General features: G+C 46.2%; 4 protein-coding genes across 9 annotated transcripts in view; 2 read left to right on the top strand and 2 right to left on the bottom strand.

Moving 5' to 3' along the window:
- The first annotated feature begins 431 nt into the window (after positions 1 to 431).
- Positions 432 to 4305, top strand: reeld1 (reeler domain containing 1). The gene is made up of 5 exons (XM_086024404.1): positions 432 to 802; positions 994 to 1201; positions 1308 to 1584; positions 1667 to 1821; positions 1901 to 4305. Exons 2-5 carry the CDS (start codon positions 994 to 996, stop codon positions 3880 to 3882), a joined length of 2622 nt encoding a protein of 873 aa, XP_085880530.1. The 5' UTR covers positions 432 to 802; the 3' UTR covers positions 3883 to 4305.
- slc10a7 (solute carrier family 10 member 7) lies at positions 3908 to 8551 on the bottom strand. The gene is made up of 12 exons (XM_086024405.1): positions 8241 to 8551; positions 7572 to 7654; positions 7373 to 7509; positions 6983 to 7058; positions 6866 to 6904; positions 6759 to 6794; positions 6427 to 6510; positions 6193 to 6358; positions 5131 to 5182; positions 4971 to 5044; positions 4759 to 4904; positions 3908 to 4501 (listed from the first exon to the last, which is right to left on the bottom strand). The coding sequence occupies exons 1-12, from the start codon at positions 8338 to 8340 to the stop codon at positions 4475 to 4477; spliced, it is 1020 nt and encodes a 339-aa protein (XP_085880531.1). The 5' UTR covers positions 8341 to 8551; the 3' UTR covers positions 3908 to 4474.
- Positions 8552 to 10054: 1503 nt separating this feature from the next.
- Positions 10055 to 16316, bottom strand: ttc29 (tetratricopeptide repeat domain 29). Of its 3 annotated transcripts, XM_086021214.1 has the most exons (12): positions 16021 to 16316; positions 15759 to 15906; positions 15556 to 15615; positions 15407 to 15466; positions 13515 to 13678; positions 13252 to 13431; positions 11943 to 12155; positions 11780 to 11865; positions 11605 to 11696; positions 11418 to 11541; positions 11248 to 11337; positions 10055 to 10356 (listed from the first exon to the last, which is right to left on the bottom strand). In XM_086021214.1, exons 2-12 carry the CDS (start codon positions 15812 to 15814, stop codon positions 10201 to 10203), a joined length of 1281 nt encoding a protein of 426 aa, XP_085877340.1. In that variant the 5' UTR covers positions 15815 to 15906; positions 16021 to 16316; the 3' UTR covers positions 10055 to 10200. The 3 variants fall into 3 exon arrangements, with proteins under 3 accessions (XP_085877340.1, XP_085877328.1, XP_085877335.1); XM_086021202.1 differs by having other exon boundaries at positions 11418 to 11696; XM_086021209.1 differs by having other exon boundaries at positions 11418 to 11696; positions 15759 to 15831.
- A 4837-nt stretch (positions 16317 to 21153) lies between these two features.
- LOC147150829 (transcription factor COE3-like) overlaps positions 21154 to 21892 on the top strand; it is a 51188-nt gene continuing 50449 nt past the window's right edge. For 3 of the 4 annotated variants that reach the window (XM_086023244.1, XM_086023245.1, XM_086023246.1), the window contains exon 1: positions 21334 to 21610. In XM_086023244.1, the coding sequence (XP_085879370.1) occupies positions 21477 to 21610 (134 nt within the window). In that variant the 5' untranslated portion in view covers positions 21334 to 21476. Of the gene's footprint in view, positions 21611 to 21892 lie in introns of all 4 variants that reach the window. The other variant, XM_086023248.1, reaches the window with a different exon arrangement.

Raw genomic sequence — 21892 nt, 5'->3', positions numbered from 1 at the left:
ACTATAGACAACACCAAAGACAAAAACCAATCCAGTTCTTTACACAAAGTGATGTCTTTTAAAGTAATGAGACTTTAACTATGGAGGACCAAAACTGCCACAATCAAAAATAAATAAAAGTGAAAATAAAAACAGATATAATAGAAAAAAAAGAAAATAAATGTATTTGTGTCCACATTTATTTTTCTATTTATTTTTTTAAATCTTTATTTTTGTATTTTTACTTGTATTTTGTACTACATATTTTTGTTGTTATGAATATATATATATATATATATATATATATATATATATATATATATATATATTTTTCCCCCAATTACATTTTTTGTTTTCACTTTATTTTTTATTTTGGTAGTTTTGGTCTTGCAATACAGAAGGAAATGTTATTCAAATGAGGGGGCGGTCCTAAGTGTGTCTTGGGTTGAGCTATTCGCCTTTATCAAAAATAAATAAAATGAAAATAAAAAATATAATTGAAAAAATAAAATATCAAATTATTTATATTTCTTTTTTTTTTTTAATGATATTCCTTTATATTTGTTTTTATTTTTACTTTTATTCCTGATTTTGGTAGTTTTGGCCCGCCATATTTAACAGCCTGCTTATTCGAATCATCACCGGAGGTAGTGCTCAGAAGTACAAGCAGCAGATCTACTCACTGTAGATCTATGTCAACCCCACCCCCGACACCTCCTCACTTCAAAGCCCCCTGCCCCAAATCCCTGCAAATGTAAAGCTCATCTTCACACACTTGCCCTCACACATCTTCTGCGCAACACCGCAAAGACATCCTAGCAAGGTAGGAACAAACGACGTCATCTCTGTCCATTTAGATTGACTTGTACTTGTTAAAAGTATGTTCGAGTTATCCCAAGAGCGGTCAAAAGATTTGATTTGGGTCTGATAATAAGAAATCGACATTTATACAGTTTTGCACAAAAGAGCAGTATTTCTCTCAAGTCAATGAATTCCTCTTGATCTCCTGTCAAGATGCAGTCCTCCCGGCTTTATTTGGGGACAACCGTGATCTTGTCATGCCTTGTCCCGCCGGTCGCTGCGTTCTCTCGCGGTGCGGGTCCTGCTTCATGCCAGACGATGAGGCCGGGTCACATCCGGGCCCAACCTCAGGACCCGCGGCAGAGCCACGTCACTATTCGTACATCGGTGCGCTCATATCTGCCCGGGCAGCTGGTTACAGGTAGTACTGACAATTGATCAGCTCAGTGACTCCAGCTGATAGATGATGATTCGGATGATGATGCAACAACGGTCCAAAGGCTTAAACAAGATCCTCCAATCCGCAGTGACAGTCCGAAGCTCCCGGGACTTCATGGGTTTCCTGCTGCAGGCTCGCAGTGGTGAAGATTCCGAAGCCATGGCTGGAGTCGCGGGGGGGGCAGAGTCTCCTGCAGAAGGTCCGGTTCTGGTGGGCGGCTCCTGGACCCTGACTCCGCCCGGGACACACACACTGCGCTGCCTGTCGGAGGGCGACACGCTCACCCACTCGGACAAACAGCTGAAGCGAAACCTGTCGTTTGTGTGGAGGGCTCCTGATGCACCAGTGGGAGACATTCGCTTCTAGTGAGACCAAAATCCACAACCACACTCTGCACATTTCTGACAGACTGTCCCAACATTCACCCTGGACTCTTTGTCTTTCTAGCATCACAGTGGTTCAGTCCTACTTTGTTTACTGGGCGGGGATTAAGTCTGCAGTGGTGCGCGACGGGAGTCTTTGGACTGGGAGAAACACAACAGGAGCAGAGGCAAAAGGAGCAGTTTTTGGTCTCCATGATGGGAATTTTACTCCGGTGCCAGGTACAAACATAAATCGCATAAATCTTCACTTGTATTGTCATGACTAACACTCCTTTTGGTCTCATCTTTTGCCCTAAAGCTCTACTGAACAAACCCGGGCAACACAGTGGTCCTGCTTCTTTAGGAAAACAAAGTTTGACCCCCGAAAAGGTCTGGAGCAGCACTGCGAGTCCAGTGCCGCTTGTAGGGAGCTCAGTAGGGCTCAGTAAGAAGAACTCTTCAATGCTTCAAAACTCAAGAGGTCGTTCAAGTGACAACCACCTGGATTTAGGATCTCCGTCTGAAGAGTCAGGCAGCGATCCTTACTCGTCGCACCTTCCTTTCATCACCCCGCTCCCACCAGATGAAGGTTTAGAAACTTTGCCCACTTCTGCGCCCTCTTTTCTCTTTCACTCCCTCCGACATTGGAAGGATACAGAAAGGACAAGGTCAACACCATATCCACTCAAACCGCCAGGAAATCACCATCTCCTGAACATAAGCCCCTCAGTGCCAACATCCCATAAAGCAACAGGACCACTACATGTCCCAACAAGTTTGTTTGCATACGACATCCACAATAGTGCAACCACATCCCGGAGGAGCCTCACGACACATGAAGCAAGGAGCCAGTCTATGTCATTGCTTCACTCACGGTCAAACACTGACATAGACAGGTCTCCCACCCAGACACTGACCCACTCCAGACCCTTTTTACCGACTCCTCTGAGGTCTGCAACCCGAAAGTTTCATCTCCGGCCCCATACAAAGCCTGAAGACAATCCATCCGACCGCAGGGATGGACCATCACATCCTCCCACTAGCTCTCGTCAAACGCTGCTGTCAAACAACTTTGCGTCTCAATCTCAGCAACAAGTTAGCTACACCTCAAAAAATCTCCTCATGTCTGGGCCAAGGACTAGAACCCAACCTTGGTTCAAAGCCCATCCCCAAACTGTGCCACCCTACACTCAACCCACAGTTTCCACTAGAAGATTCAATATTTTGCTTTTCCCAACCAAGGCCGAACATGCTAAAGCCTCTTCATCCACAATGGTGAAAAGCATCAGCACATTTGATTCCTCCGGTGTTATAGGCCGATCTTCACCAAGTCGCATTGCTCCTCTCGACGTCTCTAAACACACAACCAAGAATCCATCTTTCACACATTCCGCCGGCCAAGAAAAAAACTCTCCTGTTTTTTCCGCTCTCCCAAAACCTTCTCCTGCGGCTACGCTTCCCAAATCGATCTCGATCATTTTGTCCTCCACTTTCCAAACGGTGTCCTCCTCAATATCTTCAACATTTCTCTCAGGTAGCTCCATCAACTCTCCATCAGCCACGTTATATCCTCATGGTCCATTCAGTATTTCTTCCATCCCAGGAACCACAAGTTCCCCCTCATCTTCTACTACTACAAGCTCTCCATCCTCATTCTCAACCAAACTATCCATTCCTTTAAGTTCTCACCTTGCTTCCCCCATTCCCACCTCAGTGGGATCCTTGTCTTGGATTTTGGCTGCCTCGTCTTCCTCCCAAGCAACATCCCTGCAACCAGGACCTTCTCCAGTTCCACGTCGCTCACTCAACAACCGCCCCTCTATACCTCCCGTACATTTCCCGTCCCCAAAACAGATCCGCATTGCATCATCTAATCCCAGACAAAAGTATCATCCGTCAACCTCCAGCCGCAAACTCCAATCCAACATTGGGGCAGAACTCAAACCAAAGCCGCCGCAACTGGATACCAAGCTTCCCTTGAATCCATCGAAATCTCCAGGCATGGAGGGCAAGTATCCTGACATGGTGCCCAGGCATAGCTCTTGGGAGCTGGGAATGCTGCTGGGCTGCTCGGCCGGCCTGGGAATGGCGCTGGTGGTCGGTGTGCGCTACGTCTACAGACAGGCCTGCGGGAAAAGCACCGAGGTGACGCTGCACGACTGCGAGAGGGATTACGGGAGAGGCGAGCGAGGGATGATCCACGTTCAGGAGTGCGGCGATTTGGTCCGAGTCCGTCGCATCCGAGAGAACAGCCTGGTGCTTCTTGCCGAGTACGACATATTAGCATCGCCTGGAGACTGAAATGCAATCCAGTGTGAGAAACAAGACAGTTTGGATGCTCATTTATTTCCTTTCCTGAAAATAGATGAACTGTTCAGATTCTTTCTGTAAACTCGTGACTCAAAAGACAAGAGTGGCAAAAGCACAGTGCCACTAAAAGTAGAAACTCTTTGGTTTTAGGCGGGTAAAATGCTTTGTGAACGTTCATAGCGTCAGACACATGAAGAAGACAACTTGGGTCTCAATGTTCATGTTGAGTCGTCATCACTTGCATTAAACATTCAAGGCGACACCTTATATGATATATAACACAGTCTTGTCCCAAGACTCAATATCAAAGCTCTTGTATCAAAGTTTGCATTTCCTGTCAGAGGAAGCTGGAAATGTGAGTAGAAAATGTAGAGAAGACAATAAAAAAAGACTGGTCCCAGTAACCCCTTTGATTCTGTTAAATAAAGAAGAGTAAATGTTTTGTGTTTTTTTTTTGTTTTTTTTGCCATTGTGGAGGGCGGCAAGGCAGCAGTTGGTCCTCGTGTCCGCCGCCTTGCTGAGGTCGCTGTTGATTGGCCACAGTAAGTAAGGCACATGATCGCTCTGTGATTTGCTCCCTTCGTCAGACGGGCTGCAGGCTCGACATCAGCTGGAACCACACAGAAGTCAAATCTGATGCGCGTGTGTGCCACAAAAATATATACATAACAATATTAACACACCATCACACAGTCCTTCTTCAAGCAAGGAAACCAAAGAACACCCCACAAAATACTTTTGGAGAAATAATCTCTACATGCAAAGGACTTTTTGAAAACTTAGCTTTACCGTGCGCTAACTAGGAAGTCGAAGCTAACCAAGTCTGGCGGGACTCTGAGACGGACAAACATGAAGAGGCGCGCTCACCTTCTGGCGGCTGGTCATCCAGCTGCGGATGGTCGGCACCAGCAGCGATCCGAGGAGGATCTGGGCCGGGTGGTAGATAAGCAGGGGCACGGAGATGAGCGACAGATGCTTGTAGCCCGCAAACACGATCTTCAGCATGGGGATACCTGAGCGCCGGCGGCACACGCCTCAATCAGTTACGGTCACATCTTGCAGTGACCGCAAATGCTTACCCAGCGTTAGCGACTTATGCGTGGAGCAGAACATGATGGCCACCGTGTCGGCGGGACTAAATCCCGAGCCAGCCCTGCGGACAAAACAAACAGCCGGGCAGGCCGCGCAGTGTCACGTGCGCAGTACTTTGAAGACGGGCACAAAGAGAACGTCACTCACCTGCTGGAAAATCCAAAAGTCAGCAGCATGAAAGTCAGCTGGATGGAGAAAACTGCAAGGAAACAAGGCGATCACACAACCTTCTCAGAGCAACCACAACTCGACTGAAGTGAACAATCGCAGATATACACAGAAGAAACGCCCCGTGAGCATACACAATACAACAGATACAGTGGTACCTCTACTTATGAAACTAATTGGTTCTGGAAGAAATTTCTTAAGTAGGACATTTTGTAAGTAGAGACGCATTTTCCAATATTCAGACATAACTGTTTTATAAAGCTTAAAAATGTATGAAAACATGTAACAAATACATGCTACAATTAGATTATTGCACAATAAATGAGAGTTGTGCATAATGTAAAAAACAAAGAATAGAGTAAAGGATGGAAATGATGGTCGATTACCTTTTAATTGCTGTCCTCACCGCTTTTTGCTCTCTTTGATTCATGTTCTCTCTCAGAAGTGTTTTTTGCCTGGCGTTTTGTAAACAACTGATTTAATAACGTGGCGACAGTCGTTACATTACGGTCATATTCTTTGGCGAGATCAAACAAACGAATACCCCTTTCATACTTTTCTATTATCTCTTGCTTTGTTCGTATGGACAAAAAAAAATATTTTCTCCTTTTTATCTTTTGCTCCTTTCTAATTCACGTCAAACTATCGGAAGACCTCATGGCCCGAGGGGCGAATGACGAGGACGCTGCATAGACATATCTATAACATATCTATCTATCTACCTGTCGACTACACACATAGACACATACGGTAGCGGTCCCTCTTAGCCAATGGGATGCCAGGAAGATGCTAGGCTAGCCAATGGCAGAGCAGCTATGAGTATGTTGCGTTCAGGAAACTCCGGAGCTGCGAGTAGCAGCCCGTACTGTATTTTTACCTTTCGTATCCTGAAATGTCTTTTGCAAAAAGAGGCAATATTTTGCTGTTGCGGCGTTTCGTAACTTTGAAAATTTCATATGAGGAGACGTTCGTAAGTAGAGCTACCGCTGTACGCATTTTGTGTTCAGTCTCTCCGCGAGTTGGGGATGGGCGTGTACTTACTGATGAGGGCGACCACGAGCAGGCTAGTGGGTCCCAGCTCCATGTTGGCGTTGCTGAAGGTGTCGCAGAAGGTGCTGTAGATGATCATGAGGAGGACGGCACTGCTGATGGCGCCAAATGGAGGCTTCCTGCGCTCCAGGCATTCCCTCAGAAAGCGGCGGCACACCTGCGGGGCGGGGAGGGGGCATCGTGAAAACGCCGCTTGCCGCGCCAACGAGCTTTCCCCGGGCGTACCTGACCCATGATGAGCGGCGCCACGATCGTCATGAAGAGCTGAGAAAAGATGGAGCCGAAGGACACGGAGGATGAGGAGCCCAGCTGGAGGAAAAATTACAAAATGGCACTTTTTTTTACCTCAAAAGCTTTCGTGACCACGCTCGTCATGAAAAAAAAAAAATGGCGACGGCGAATGATTAGGTGGGGCGGTGCTTTATGCGCTGTGTGTTTCAAATAAATTGTACGGCACTTTACGGCCAATCTGTTGTTTTCAAATGTGCTCTTATTCGACCAGGAAGAGCTGTCATCATGCAAAACATTTCACGTTTGTCCTGTCAGGTGCGACTTACAAAGAGCAGAAGCAGGGTCGGCGTCACCACGATACCCTGCACAAGGCAAAAACGCCGTTACATAGCGCTTCACACTCAAGACAAGCGCCGCGCCACTTGAACTTTACCAAGAAGCTCCCGAACGCAGAGTTGAAGATGGCAGCCGCCTGGCGACACAAAAGCCAATCGGTCACCACGGCAACGACACAACGTTACATGTTTCTCACCTCGGAGGTGCGTCTTACCTCGTTACCGCCGACGGCTTTAGTGAGAATGACGGCCGAGGAGACCGGAGGCGGCATGCAGCTCACCGTCTGTAACCTAGGCAACGACACCACGAGATGAGGACCATGTTGCCTACCGAGCGAGGATGCCTTGAATGCGATGCATGAATTCTTTTTTTTTTTTTTTTTTTTTAACTTTTTTTTTTTTAACAGGTTCTCTTTATCGCGGATTTTCACAGATGGGTTAAAGATGGGTCACAGTGGGTCCGGATCCATCGCCGCAATGAACGGTGGTTCACTTCACACACGGACGGCCCGCTTAATAGCTAGCCATGAATGAGACTTTTGTGAGTGCTTTCAGGTAAAGTCAACAGTGCTTGGATAAAGGAATGCATTTACATGCAGTCTTACCCTCTGAGCAGCCACTGGTCGATGGTGGTCAGCGCCAGCACTCTGACCAGCAGCCAAACGGCCAGCGGGAAGAAGACCAGCGTGAAGGACTGAATGAAGAGGTGAAGGCGCACGTGAAGTAAAGCGCTGGTCAACTCCTGCAAACACCACACATTGAAATTCCTGGCCATGTTTTCGCATTCTAGTCAGGGGATGTCACCTCTGTCTTCAGCGAGAGGCCGCTGTTAAAGAAGATGAGCGAGACGGCCAGATACGAGATGGTGATCTCTGGCTTCAGCGGTCCTGAGGCAGACAGACAGACATTGAGGGAAGAGTGGTCACTATGGTAACCAGCCACGTCTTCATCCTGTTTGATAATTCATCAATTCCGCAAGCAGCAAGGCAACATACATTCAGTAGCGCGTTAATTTACTTTCACGAGACAAGATGCAGTCCCTGAACGCATCACTCTATAGCTCTTATCATTCAGCATGATAAACGTGTTTGCCTTGGCAAATTACCAACGCGATAATAAGTCAGCCTTATCGTCACTAAGAGAAACTTTCACTAACTGTGACGTAGTTAGAGGAGAATGTGCGCGTGTGTGCGTTGACAGTGCAGAACGCGACGTGTCACCAAACCTCCCTGCAAAACTTTCAGATGGCACGTTTACCTTCAATTTGGAGAGCTAAGCCTATTAATAATGTGGGGGATTTTAACTCGCCTACGGCACAAACCATGCACATCTTTAAACGGATTTGCAACTTTAGAGTCCATAATAATTTAACGCAGCCTGCCATGGGTGAACAAAGTTGCCAGGTGTGCAATTAAACTAAGAAGATTCTTTGACGCCTATTTGTCATAGCACATATGCGCATCCTGGTCTCACCTCCTTTGACGCCGAAGCTGGGCTCCAGTTTAGCCGACAGTATCACCAGTAGAATGCCGAAGATGAACCATTCCTTGCGTATCGTGGCCAGCAGAGCCATATTTCAGCGCCGGCCTCTTGCGGATCCCGGCGGGCCCCTGAAACGCTAAACGGGCCGCGACAGCTCTGTTTTCGCCGGTCTTCTCGCCTACACCAAGTCCGCTTGACAAATAGTTCCTTGTTGTGATGTCAAGAGTTCCTCCAACGCAACATTTTCTTCTTCCTCATACCAATAGTGGGTGGCAAACGACCTCACGAGTACAATACTGCCACCTCCCGGGTAAACTGTGCATCGGGCTGCTTCAGGACTGTTGCAGTGCGTTGCTTGCTTCCCTCTTCATGGAGGTCAATTATCATGTGTGTATCCAAATTGGATACTTCACGTGAGTTTTTACTTGTGTAGTTTCTCTCATTTTGCCTGTTTAAAGGAGTTAAACAAGTCGTCTTCGCTTGATTATTGGCTGTTTTAGCCTACTGCCCCCGTGCCAAAGTTTGGATTGATACTATTTTGTAAATTAGAAATTCAAATTTAGACTATGCTAACTTCAAGCTGCTCATTGAAAGAGCCAAACAAGAGTTTTATTTGTTGTATACATAAATATTTTTAAAACGAGGGTATATGTATCATCAAGTTAAAAATGTAATAAAATGCTTAAAGAGGACTTTCAACCCAAACATATTTTTTCCAGTATATGTTCTATGCAGGTCCACTAGTTGAAATAGGACATTCTGATTAATATATTAAGTCAAGCCTCCAAGCGCTTGACTCTTTCGTTCCTTTTAGTATTAAACATAGAAAAATGCCAGCAGTATTATATTGTGTTTGAGTACATAATATTTACTTTCTATCCTGTTTGAATATTTGCTATTGTTATTAGAGCGAGGCCGTTCATGTGGAAGAAGCTGAAGAAGCACCTGAACATTGTTCTGCCGTTTTGGTTCATTTTAGCAAGGGAGACAGCAGAAAAATACACAACTGAACATCGGAATCTGTTATTTATTTATTTATTTATTTTTTTATGCTGTTGGATATTATTTTCTTCCCTCTTACTCTTTGCATCTTATTTTGTCTTGCTGACCTTTAAGGCCTAGATAAATCAATCCGAGGTCGGGAAGCGTCGGTGTGTCGGATTGCGCCGTCAGATTGATGTAGTGAACAACATTGTAACATCGGACCCCGTCGGGAAGCGTCTGTCGGGCGTTTCAGCATGTTGTATCGGCGTCGCAAGTCGTGACATTTGCTCACTCTGATTGACTGTTGGATTGTTAAGATAGCGAAACAGCGCACGGGGCAAGAACAGGAAGTGACAAATGTGGATTTGCCGCCTTAATCTTCTCAGAGTGAGGGTTGACAATGTAAGTATTGCACGATAGTGTGTCAAGAGCGTGCGGGTTTGCTTCACGTGGGATTTCACAGTGAGTGAAAAATCTAGTGGAATGCATTCTTTACGTTTTTATATTGCGTTCCTTTACCGCCGCCGATGGTATGGAGGGGTATTACACCTTAATGTTCAGCGTCGCTGTCTGTCGCGGTGGTGTATTTTCCAGCGCGATGTGCCGACAGTCGGCCCGGCCCGACCCCACAGGGGGTAAGCATCGGTCACAGTTGGCCGGCGTCGGATTGGTCCATCTAGGCCTTTAGTCTTGCTGCGTTAATTGTATTTTAAAAGTCTTAGCTCCAGTGTCACCTCATGGGAGTCTTCACGCTCAGAGGTATGCTTGGTCTGCCCGCGGCAATGACATCCTGCCTTCCGGGCAACTGGGAAGGCTCTTCTTGACGTGCTTGTAAATGCGCTGAAAAATACACTGTGGTTTGGTGCGGATGCGTTTTGCTGAACCAAACGAGGCAGTGTGCATTTTTCCTACGCCGGAAGGGGGATACGTTTGGTTTTGAAAAAGCCTGGCTCCGTGTGGACAAGGCCTAATAGTCGCACACGCCAGCATTGTCGCTGTCGTCGTGGAGTCCTCTTGACACTTTCCAGGCCAGAAGCCGCGACAGGGCGGCCGGCGCGGTGGACTCCACGTCCGCACTGTACTTCCCCACAATGCAGCGAGTGTGAGCACTGGCCAGCGACACCTGACGGGCACAAACGGGGGCCAGAAGTACGCGCACTCTTGTAGAATTACAGATCTTTGTGTGAAGAAAGACACTAGTGAAAGTAGAAGTACCGGGAAGTATTTTAAAAAAAAATATAGATTCTGGAATGTATTGTTGTGTGACGTCCTTCCAGACCACCAGGGGCAGTGCTGAAAGCACGGAATAAGACTTCTCGTAAGCGCTACACAACAATGAATATCACATTTAGTTCACAACAACTAATTGCTAATCCCTTGAAGCGCCAGTCAACCCGAACCGATTTTTTTCAACAATATGTTCCCAGCACGCCCACTAGTTGAAACACGGCATTCTGATTAATTTTGCGTTTGTGGAATATAAATTAAGCAGCAAAATGCACTCGTTGTTAGCCATCGCCGGGGGCGGCCATTTTGTCTTCTGTCGACTGAAAATGACGTCACAACTGCTCACAACGACCAATCACGGCTGACCTGTTTTCTGAATCTGAGCCGCGATTGGTCGTTACCTCTGAGTAGTTGTGATGTCATTTTCAGTCCACAGAAATGACAAAATGGCCGTCCCCTGTGATGGCTAAAAACCTGGTGGATTTTGCTGCTTAACTCATATTACACAAACGTAAAATTAAACAGAATGCCGTGTTTCAACTAGTGGGCCTGCTGGGAACATATTCTTGAAAAAAAAATAGGTTCGGGTTGACTTCCGTTTTAATTAATACACATCCATATAATATGAGCCTTTTTTACTCAGAAACACTACTAAACTATTACTAAAAACATAATTTGACCCTGAGAGTGATAAAAGCCCGTGGCATTTGATATCCATTCTCGTCCGGCGCTTGTGCAAAGGCATAAAAGATGCAGTCGCACACAATACGTGACCGTGATAACGTACCTGAGCCTTCTGCACCAAAGTCACGTCTCCGATGTCACAGGCCACGTTGTAACCTTGTAGCAAGCTCTCACGAGCTCGGTCGTACTGCTTCTGCAGGGAGGGAGGGAGAAATGCAACATGATTCCGCGTAGACGTGTGTGTGTGTGTGTGTGTGTGTGTGTGCGAGGTACCCTGTTAGTGTAGACGTTGCCCAGGCATAGGCATGCGTCGACCAGGTGGTGATGTAGACTCTTGCTCCGGGAGATGTCAACCAAGGTCTCCAAAAGCTGGATGGTGTTGTTGATGTTTCCCTTGCTGCAACACAAACACAAAGCTGTCCTCATAAAAGATGGGCGGATGTGACTTTGGGGAGAGTACCTTTCACATAACTTGGCCACGGCCTTGTAGGCCTTTCCCAGGCCGTCGAAATCCTCCGTGGTGCTGCAGATGTGCATGGAGGTGTTGAGGTACTGCAAAAAAGACAACACCGACCCTCAGGCGTTGTCATCGCCGACGCGCACGTCCAAGCATTGGCAGGCACACTCGCACACACCTGTTCCGATGTGTCATAGTCGTTGACGCTGTAGTAGGCCAGTCCCAGCTGATAGGCGGCTTCCCCTTCAATGTGCTTGTTTTCAGCTGCAACAGGACACGTCTGGTTGAACGAGCGGGATGACGGCAAGCAAGCGCGCGCGCGGCGGCGGCGCTCGACTCACACTCGGTGGCGGTGGTGTAGCCTATGTGGAGGAGCTGAAGAGCCTCGTCGGCATCGCCGGCCTTCATGCGAGCGTCCGCCTGGCGGCTGTAGATGGACCACAGGCTCTCGCGGGCTCGGCGCGGCAGGGAGCGGCCCGACGAGTCCAGCCAACCGCCTTCGTCGGCCATCCGCACGCACAGCTCGGCCTGCTGCCTCGCCTTGTCCAGCTGGCCTGCTTGCGCGTGTGAACCCATTTTTTTTTTTTTTAGGGAAATTGCCAAATAATGGCAAATAATTTGAGTCAAAAAGGAAGAAGGTAAATTCAAAATTCAGGAGCCAGTATTGGCCAGGTATTGATAGAAGGAAGGCAGAAAAGGTCGTTGAAACAAATGAAGCAAGGATGCAAAATGAAAGTCAAACAAAGGAAGGTAGGGGGTCAGGAAGGAAAACAGAAAAGCGAGTCAAAGCAACAAAAGCAACGATGTAAAGACGCATTAATTAAAAAAACAGGTGTGATGAGACAAGTCAGAAGGGAAGGTGATGGAAGTAACGAGGGATGGAAAGCAGAACAGTAAGTTTAAGAATAAGTGAAGGAATGAATGACTAAAAACTGGTCTGAGTGGAAGACGACAGAAATGAAGGAAGGAAGGAGCCAGGAGGGAAGAGAGGGAGGAAAGCAGGTGTAAGTGAGGGAATGAAGAAAGTTGAGAGGGAATGAATGAACGAAGGAGTGAGAAAGGAGCAAGAAGCAAAAGGCAGAAAAGAAGGTGTGAGGGAAAGGAAGGATTTTAGCCAAGGAAAAATGAAAGAAGGCCAGAGGTGTAAGTAAGGAAGGCAAAAAAAGAATGTTTAAGCTCAGGAAGAAATCAGTTGAAAGGAGAAAGGAATGAGGGAGGCAAGGAAGTAAAGGAACAAAAGGAAATTTAAGAAAAAGAAGGGAAGAAGAAGGAAAGGCAGAAAGGAAAGTATTGGGGAAGGAAGGACAAAGGGAGACAGCAGGCTTGAGGTGGAAGGAAGGAAAGAGGTCAGGAGGGAAGATGGAAGTAAGAAGGTTTAACCTAAGAAGAAAGGTTAAATCAAGGCAAAAAGAAGGAGAGCGGAGGAAGGAACAAAAGGAAGTTCAAGTGAAGGAAGGAAGGCAGGAAGGTGAATGTACTATGAGGCAAGGAAGGAATGTCAGGAAGGAAGGCAGAAAAGAAGGTTCAAGCTAAGGAAGAAAGGTTGAAGGAAGGCGGGAGGGGAGGAAGTAAGTTCAAGCGAAGGAAGGATGCTAGAAAGTAAGGTATAGGGAGAGACAAGGAAGGCGGTGGGGAAGGCAGCGCGGGCACCTTGCTGCAGGTAGAGCTCGGCCAAGCAGGCGCGTCCCTCGGTGGCGTGCCGCATGCATCCGTCCTCCTGCGCGTGGGTGCACGTGTGGTAGAAGTGCAAGCTGAGCCACAGGTCCTCCCGCTCCGCCGTGAAGTAGGCGCCCAAGTGCAGACGCTGCTCGTACGCCGCCGGCCAGCGACCTGCGCCAGCCAAACGCACGTCAGGCCCGTCCGCCCGTCCACCCCCCCCCCCCCCTCTCAAAAGAGTGGAAGTGCGGCAGTACCGTCCCGTTGGGCCCGCTCGGCGCGGCTCAGGTGCAGCCCGATGCGCTCCATTTTGCCGTGCTGCTCCTCCAGCGGCGTCTGAAGACTGAGAGCCGAGTTGATCTCCGCCGCCTCCCTGCGCTCCTGATCCAAGCGCAGCAGCAGGAAGAGCTCCGAGAAGGACCTGCAACACAGCGGGCGGCACAGGCACAATTACGACCTCAATTGCAGTGGTGGACCACCAGGCGCTCTAAAGTGGCCACGCCTCCCCGAGACTGTCAAGTCGGCCTTTTCTCACAAGAAAAGAGAAAAAAATCACATCTCCTCACTTTTTCGGCTTTCTCTGCGTGAAGTGTGTGCACTCACAACCAACAATGAGGCACTCTAATGCAGCCTTACCATCTCAAAGGCCTTGCCTGCAGACTGCCTATCAAGTCAGACAACAACTTAAAGCGGAAGTCAACGCAAACATGTTTTTTCAAGAATATGTTCCCAGCACGCCCACTAGCATTCTGAATAAACTGGACTGGTGCGACAACACAGACGCCCTCTATAGGAAGAGTCAGAGCAGACTCTTCCTACTCAGGAGACTGAGGTCTTTTGGGGTTCAGGGGACACTCCTCAGGAACTTTTATGACTCGGTGGTTGCATCGGTCATCTTCCAGGGAGCGGTCACCTGGGCAGGCGGCGTCTCGGCCCGGGACAAGAAGCGGCTGGACAAACTGGTCAAGAGGGCCGGCTCTGTCCTGGGCTGCTCCCTGGACTCTGTGGACTCGGTGGGGGACAGGAGGATGTTGGCCAAGCTGTCATCAATGCTGGGCAACCCGGACCACCCCCTCCAGGGCACCCTAACAGCACTCCACAGCACCTTCAGTGACAGACTGTTACACCCTCGCTGTGCAAAGGAGAGATTCCGCCGTTCCTTCTTGCCTGCTGCTGTCAGACTCTTTAACAAGAACATTGTGTAGTCTCTACAAACTGGCGGTCATTAGTGCAATTGTGCAGTCCTGCACCTGAGCTCATATCGTGCAATACCCAATATTCCCCACTACTGTAATACCGTGCAATACTCAACATTCCCCACTACTGTAATACCGTGCAATACTCAACATTCCCCACTACTGTTAGTCTAGTTTTATTTTTATCCAATGCTGTTCCTTACATTTCACTACAGCACTGCAGCACTGTCACTTAGAGTATTTTTTCCTCTGTACTATGTACAGGCCGAAATGAGTGTTCCTCATATTTTTTATGTAGATGTAGGTTGGTGTGTATACACATCTGTATATACACATGTTACTGCGTATATCTACATAGGTTTGATTCTAAATGTTTGCCGTCAATGTTATACATTAATGGCCACATTATGCCGCCGCCCCTGTGTGACCTATATCTTTGCTACTGTAACAACGAAAATTTCCCCACTGTGGGATCAATAAAGGCATTCTTATCTTATCTGAATAATTTTGCGTTTGTGGAATATAAATTAGGCAGCAAAATCCACCCCTTTTTAGCCATCTCTGGCGGCAGCCATTTTGTCTTCTGTCGTCTGAAAATGACATCACAACTACTCACAATGACCAATCACGGCTGACCTGTTTTCTGAATTTTAATCTTGGTTGTTGTGAGCAGTTGTGATGTCATTTTCAGTCGACAGAAGACAAAATGGCCGCCCCCAGACATGGCTAACAACGAGTGGGTTAACAGTTATTCCACAAACGCAATACTTATCAGAATGCCCTGTTTCAACTAATGGGCTTGCATAGAACATATTGTTGAAAAAAATATCCGCTTTAACGTTCCGGTTCAATATCGTTAGCATTTGTTCAGCCTGCCCTCGGTTGGTCAGAGCAAGCCCGTTCGACGAGCAAAACAAGCCATCCGCACACGTTGTCGTCTTCACATCGGCTACCTGTGGAAGCCATGTTGAATCAGGCTCACGCAGATGTTCTGCTTCCGACTGTTGATGAACCTGCATGGAGGGACACGCGTCAAATCTATTGAAAGCTTCACAAAGCGACCTAGGGGCAACCAAATGGTCACCGCGGCGACCAAACTCACTTTGCAATATCGACCTTGGAGAGGCTCTGTGCCGATTTTTCTGTCGTTTGGCCAGACTTCCTAGAAAGGGCACGCAAAATGTTTCATTGGCACATTTAGGCCCGAGTTTCCCCAGCGTTCAGTACGCATCGGACAGCTTTTAGTTGTCCAAAGTTGAAAAAAGATCAAGAAATCATATTCAGATTTTCACAGTTGGGAGCTACCTGCTTTTCTGTCTCCTGAGCCTCGAGGACACTCCTGGTAGTGAGTTGCCTTCCATTCTCGGCTGTCACTCAACTTGTAGGCGGGGCCAAGATTTCATAACGGAGGGATGGAAAAGGAAGGTAGGAGAGAAGGAGGTGACAAAGGAAACTTTCGAAGAAGATAAGAAACGAAGGCAGAGAAGGAGCTTTAACAAAGCTGATAAGATGGAGTGCGTCATATTTACAAATGAAAGCGGACTCGGGGCATCTTAAGTGTTCTCACCTGAATGAGGAGCTCGAGTCAGCTTGGTCAGGCGACAAGACGCGCAGTCGGGGTCTCCTCTTCGAATTTCATTTGGGCAGCTGCGACGTCAGCAAGGAGCTCTGTTCTCAGTCAGCTGGCCATGTTACCATGTCAACGCACGCCTCCACGCCACAACAGTCTCCATGGCAACCAAGGCCGATCGCAAACGTGGTTAAATCCATACCTCTCGTCAGTGTCAATCGAAAGTGGGCATTATTGTATTTCGCACAACTTTCAGAAGATTGTATTCCAAATGAAGAGGCAATGCAGGGAGTGCACATCGGATTAATGACGTGTACACTGCAATTAAATGCACTTTATTGATGGATGTTGACGTCATCTCAAGGGGATGGAAATTGTGTGTGTTTGATTCGCAAAAAAGTCTGACGTCACGTGGGGCACTCAACACGTGTGTATATATGCAGTACAATATACACACGGGCGCACAACACCCGCTCACATCTTAAGTGACACTAAATCGCGCTTGCAAACACGCACATGCACTAACACTGACACACACTCAAAAATCAATATATTATCGCTGAATTTGAACAAAACAAAGTTGATTATTTATGGCAATAAACACATTACAGAGATTAAAGTCCCTCTACAAATTAAGACAACATTTCTTGCTTTGGCAGCTATCTACAGTATTGTTCAAACTAAAATGTTGAAAGTTAGAGGCTAATCTTTGTAAAACTACGCATGTCGTGCATACCAAATCATTACATTTAAGTTACTGAGAGCTCGCTATACTTCCACATGACAGAAAAGATTTGGGGCAATCCAGATCAAATTAATCCACAATTTGGAAGCTACAGAAAAGAGCCATAAGAATAGGCCTGTACCTGCAGTGTCCTGCACATACTGTTAAGACGTGTGCTGTTCTTTGCTTGTGCCTGCAACGGGATTCAAGCTGCCAAACCACATCTTCATTCCACCGTCAGTTGCGTTCTGACCAAGGTTATTTTTAATTCACCAGAATTAACAAAATAACAAAGTAAAGTTGAAAAAAAATTCCCTAACGAAAAAAAGAAAATGCTTGAAAAATAAAACCGAAAACTAAATGAAACTACATTTTAAGTTTATAAAACGAATTCATTTGAACTATAAAATATCCTTTGTTTTCGTCTTTGGCAATTAATTTAATACACAAGCCTTTGGGGTTGATTTTAAATTTATTTCGATACTAGTGCACGGCTGTTAGCCGAAGGAAGCGGAAGTTTTTTTGTTTTTTTTAACGTTTTCAAACATTTTTATTATTGAACAACACAATACAACATACAAAAATGGCAACAATTAAACATGTTTTCAACATAAATCAACATAATTGCCAATGGAGCAGTAGTTAGATAATATGAATATATATATGTAAAGAAAACAATACAAAAGACAGAAGAATAAAAAATAAAAAATACAAGTGCATATGTATGAATTATATGTATATCAGTCTTAAACAAAACAAAAATAAAAAGGGCATAAAGTAATAAAAGCATTCAACTCAAAACAAGGGGAAATTCCTTCAAGATGTTATGTATTATTTGTATCTTTGGTCTTTTAATTAACTTTAATGACTTAATGTAAATACCAAATTCGTTTATAAAATTTTGAAAACAGAGTTTGATTTTTGATATTTTTTCTTGTGGATAAAGAATTTTGCTATACATAAAATTATATTTGTAGAGACCTCCTCATTCTTGTTTGGAAGAGTAAGACCAAAAATTTAATATGATTTCTTGATAATGACGTTGGGAACGATGGGATTTTAGGAGTGATCCAAAGATGTACATCCTTCCAGAATTCTTGTGTTATTGGACAAGCGAAAAACATATGGTCAGTGGTTTCAATGCCATTGTTACAGAAAGAGCACATATTGTATTCAATATTAAGAGGAAGTTGTAGTCCCTCGAATGTGTGTCTCACATAATTAACGTCATCAAGTAGCAGCCAATAAAAAATCACCACCAGATGACGTCGCTCCTTGGACCGAGTTTGCTAATTTGTGGCTTTAGCTCGAATGGCGACCCTGCTTTTGTCATGTAACTCAGCCCGAAAAGCAACGCTAGGTAAAAAGTGCTTTCCTTTTTTGGTTCATATATGAAAACCATAAAATAAAATAGAGTATACAAACACATAGTACGCTGTACATACTGGTTTAATACTTCTTAACAAGACTTCAAGCCACAAATCCACTTTAGAAGTTGGCAGCCTGGCAAACAAGGCATCCTAGCTTGAATTAGGGTGCATGCATGCATCTAACTTTCGAAGCGGTGTTATACACTCTACTTATTGTCATTCAAAGTTTTTGGACTGTTAAACCGTACCCTGCATTATCAAAATGTTTTAAAATAATATTTTTGTTGAATTTATAATACAATACTTACCCTGATGTTTTTTTTAATCTTGCACACAACTAAAACACTATTATTAAGAAGAAAAAAAAGAAAACAAATACTGTGTGTTTTTTTTTTAACTAAAACAAATGAGAACTAACAAAGCTGCCCTGAAAACTAAATAAATAGGGAAATCAACCCAAACATTTTTTTTTCCCCAGCATATGTTTGGCCACTAGTTGATATACAGAATTCTAATTAATACTGCATTTGTGGAATATAAGATAGGCAGAAAAATGGACCCACTTTTAGCCATCTCAGGTTGTGGGCATTTTGTAAGGCACAGGGCTCAGATAACGACCAATCACAGCTCACCTGTTTTCTGAAGCTGAGTCATGATTGGATATTATCCGAGTCCTAAGCAACTTCGATGTCATCTTCAGTCCACATGTGATAAAATGACCCCCCCGCCGTGAGCTACCTAAAAATGGGTGGCTTTCTCATATTCCGCAAACACAATATTAATCAGAATGCCGTGTTTAGACCAGTGGGCCTCAATAGAACATATTCTGGCAAAAAAATATGTTTGGGTTGTTGGGTTGACTTCCACTTTAATGGGACACTTGTGAGTGGGCCAAAAATTCAGCCCCATTTTTGGAGCTGGGCTTGGAACCCCCACTACCCCCGCCCCCGCCAATCCTACTCTTGTCCATTTTAAACCTGAGTAAATATAAAAGCGAGCTGCACAATATTTTGGATTTACTGACTTCAAATGTGAGCTTGAGGAAAAGCCACCATCACCTCCACAAAATCCAAAATATTCTGCTGATTGTTTTTTTTTACGAGTCCGCTAGTGGTTTGATCCCCAACATGTCAGAAATTCTGCAAAAATGTTGAGTGTTGTTTTACGAGGTCAAATGGCAGATATTTACAAATGTCTCATTTAGATAAAAATCTGTCTGCTGCAGAAGTGGGAGAAAATGTACTGTTTAGAACCAGAAATACTTTTTGGACAATTTTGAATTAAAAAAAGTCTCTAAACTATTAATGGATTATCAAAATATTTATTGATTAATCTGATAATCGATTAGTTGATTAGTTTTTATTATGTCTTAAGACCGGTGCGTATTGGTGTTGCTAATATTTGGACCCTGTGTTGTAGTTCTCGCTACAGCCACAAGATAGCGCCGTCCTCCTTTTTCATCCCTCCATGGCTCACGCTAAATGAAAACCATACTTCAAATTTGTCTGTTGTTGATGTTTCATTGTTGAGGACACCGGTAGCGTCAAGTCAGAAAAAAAAGTGCAACTCAAACAACATTAGACCTTTGTAAAGTACAAATCAGACCGAACAAAGAACACAAGTCCTTTGCTCGGAGTCAGGTGTGTGACATTCGTTGTCGTTCGTGCTCATGTTCAAAGCGCAACACTGTACATGTGTGATGACATCACTCTCCCCGAAATCAACATTTGGAATCACAACTTGGTCACTGTCGTCACGTTGCGCGCGAGGCGTAAAAAAATGATGAATGCTTCTTGAGCTGCGTTAAAGACGCGCCTTGTGTTTCATCCAACACACTCTGACGCTTTCTAAAATCATGCAAATAACAAAGAAGCGTCCTCCAATAGCAAAATGTAGTTTTGTGTTGCTTGTTTGTGTTTGTTTTCATACAGTGTATATATACCCCCACCAAGCATTACATGGGAGCTCCCAGTGTCAACAACAGAGATGGAAAGTGTACAAATGCGCTTGATTTGCTGCTCGGATCTCAGCATCTCATTTTTGTTTCTTCCTGACTGATGGCTCACTTTCTCTCTGCAAAAGTCCACTTTCTGTCCACTAGAGTCCACAAGATTCCACTTCCTGGCCCTAAAGTAGTCTTGAAGTTGTTGAGTCATGTCCATGAAGCTGTCAAGTTCATAGTTCGACAACTTGAACGACAAATGATTTGACGTTGCATTTTTTGACATTTTTAATGTCAGGATTTGAGGCGCTCTCCCTTGCGTGTGACATTTTCTGCAGCGCGCGCAAACACAGCTACGCTGTGATGTCACAGGAGTCGACAGCCAACGAAAGGCGAATGCACTGGCATTCAAACAACACCACCTCAACACATATGTTACTCAATAAATCAATAAATCCCACTTACTGCCCACCCACATCCCACTGCTGATCCACTTCTGGTCAAAAGAGTTTCTACTTCCTGTTAAGTGGATTCCACTTCCTGTCTATTTCTAGTCCACTTGTTGTTCAATCTGCTATAGCTCAATCCCACTTCCATCTAATCCAATTTCAGTCCTCTTGATTCCATTTCCTGTCCCTTTCCTTCCATGCTGGTGTTGAAGTAGTTAACTTGTACGTGTTCCATTTTTTGCAGTGTGCAGGGCCATGCGGACCGCCTAGCAGGCTGCGTTGTCCAATGGGAGGCAGGGACGGCGCTCGTATTCAAATGAGGCGACCATATATGGACAAGAGCGCACGCCCCCTCGGGTCCCGCGGGAGATCCGAGCGTCCGTCCCGGAGAACGAGGAAGAAGAGGAGGACGGAGCTCTCCCCCCGGGATGCGGTGGAGGGGGGTTGTTAGCGCCACTCCGCCTCGCCACCCTCCCCTTAGCCGCCCCCTCCCCACACCTCCTCCTCTCGGTGGCGTAGTGGACCTCCTTTTGAAGGCGAGCGTTGTTCTATCAAAGCTTGTTTCTGTCTTTGGACTTTTCCTCTGGCTGCCGGTCGTCTTCATCTAGGCTCTCCCGACTGGTGCCCCCCTCCCCCAGCTCTCCACACCGGCACCCAACGCTCTCACCGTCGAACGCCCCCCCACCCCCCACCCTTGCCCCCTTCGGGTCCTGTGGGATGCCCCGCCGCTCGGTTCCCCCTGCCCTCCTCCTCCTCCTCCTCCTCCTCCAAGTTGGCGGCGTGGAGCGTTGAAGCTCTCAAAGATCTCCATCATCGCTCCGGAGGGATCGCACCTTCCGGACTCTGGCGTGGATCGGGACCCCCTTGTTTGGGGAACGTCCCTCCGGTGTGCGCCCTCCCGTCCCTCGCCGTCGTCATCCAGGTGCGTGACGGATTACTCCGGGTCTTCCTGGTGCGGGTCGGCGGCGATGTTCTCCATCCAGGACGGCCTCCCGCGGGGGGGTCTCACCATGAAGGAGGAGCCGCTTCCCACCGGCATGACCCCCGTGCGCTCCTGGATGGCTGGCGCCGGGATCCTCGACGCCAACACGGCCGCGCAGAGGTCAGGCACGCATGCACGCAACATTTCAAATCATTTGCTGCTTTCATACTTTTGTTCTGCTGTCAACGTCGCCGTCGTTTTTCGCAGCACGTGACGCGACAATGCAACGTTGGGATTGCATGACTTTGCCACGAAAACCTCACTGAGACTCAAAAAGACGTTCAAATGGTACAAAAGTACTGCTAGTACATTTGGATTGACACTTTTGTTTAATTGTCACTGTCATACAAATGTCAAGTGTGTCTTAATTACAAAAAAAAGTCTCAATGATTTTTGATCCAT

This window comes from Filicampus tigris, chromosome 2, assembly GCF_054856515.1.
Source record: "Filicampus tigris isolate MCC_2025a chromosome 2, RoL_Ftig_1.0, whole genome shotgun sequence".
Classification (NCBI taxonomy): Eukaryota; Metazoa; Chordata; class Actinopteri; order Syngnathiformes; family Syngnathidae; genus Filicampus; species Filicampus tigris.
The sequence above is the reverse complement of the archived record's forward strand: the minus strand, read 5'-3'. Positions and strand labels throughout refer to the sequence as shown.

Excerpts from the sequence above, each read along its gene's own strand:
- reeld1 (XM_086024404.1), top strand. The coding sequence starts at position 994 with ATGCAGTCCTCCCGGCTTTATTTGGGGACAACCGTGATCTTGTCATGC. Across the intron at positions 1,202-1,307 it reads GCCCGGGCAGCTGGTTACAG|TGACAGTCCGAAGCTCCCGG; the intron begins GTAGTACTGACA and ends TCCAATCCGCAG. Across the intron at positions 1,585-1,666 it reads GTGGGAGACATTCGCTTCTA|CATCACAGTGGTTCAGTCCT; the intron begins GTGAGACCAAAA and ends TTGTCTTTCTAG.
- slc10a7 (XM_086024405.1), bottom strand. The coding sequence starts at position 8,340 with ATGGCTCTGCTGGCCACGATACGCAAGGAATGGTTCATCTTCGGCATT. Across the intron at positions 7,655-8,240 it reads CAGCTTCGGCGTCAAAGGAG|GACCGCTGAAGCCAGAGATC; the intron begins GTGAGACCAGGA and ends TGTCTGCCTCAG. Across the intron at positions 5,183-6,192 it reads GCTCGTGGTCGCCCTCATCA|TTTTCTCCATCCAGCTGACT; the intron begins GTAAGTACACGC and ends GTTTCCTTGCAG.
- ttc29 (XM_086021202.1), bottom strand. The coding sequence starts at position 15,814 with ATGGAAGGCAACTCACTACCAGGAGTGTCCTCGAGGCTCAGGAGACAG. Across the intron at positions 11,866-11,942 it reads CTACACCACCGCCACCGAGT|CTGAAAACAAGCACATTGAA; the intron begins GTGAGTCGAGCG and ends GTCCTGTTGCAG. Across the intron at positions 11,338-11,417 it reads GCAACGTCTACACTAACAGG|AAGCAGTACGACCGAGCTCG; the intron begins GTACCTCGCACA and ends CCCTCCCTGCAG.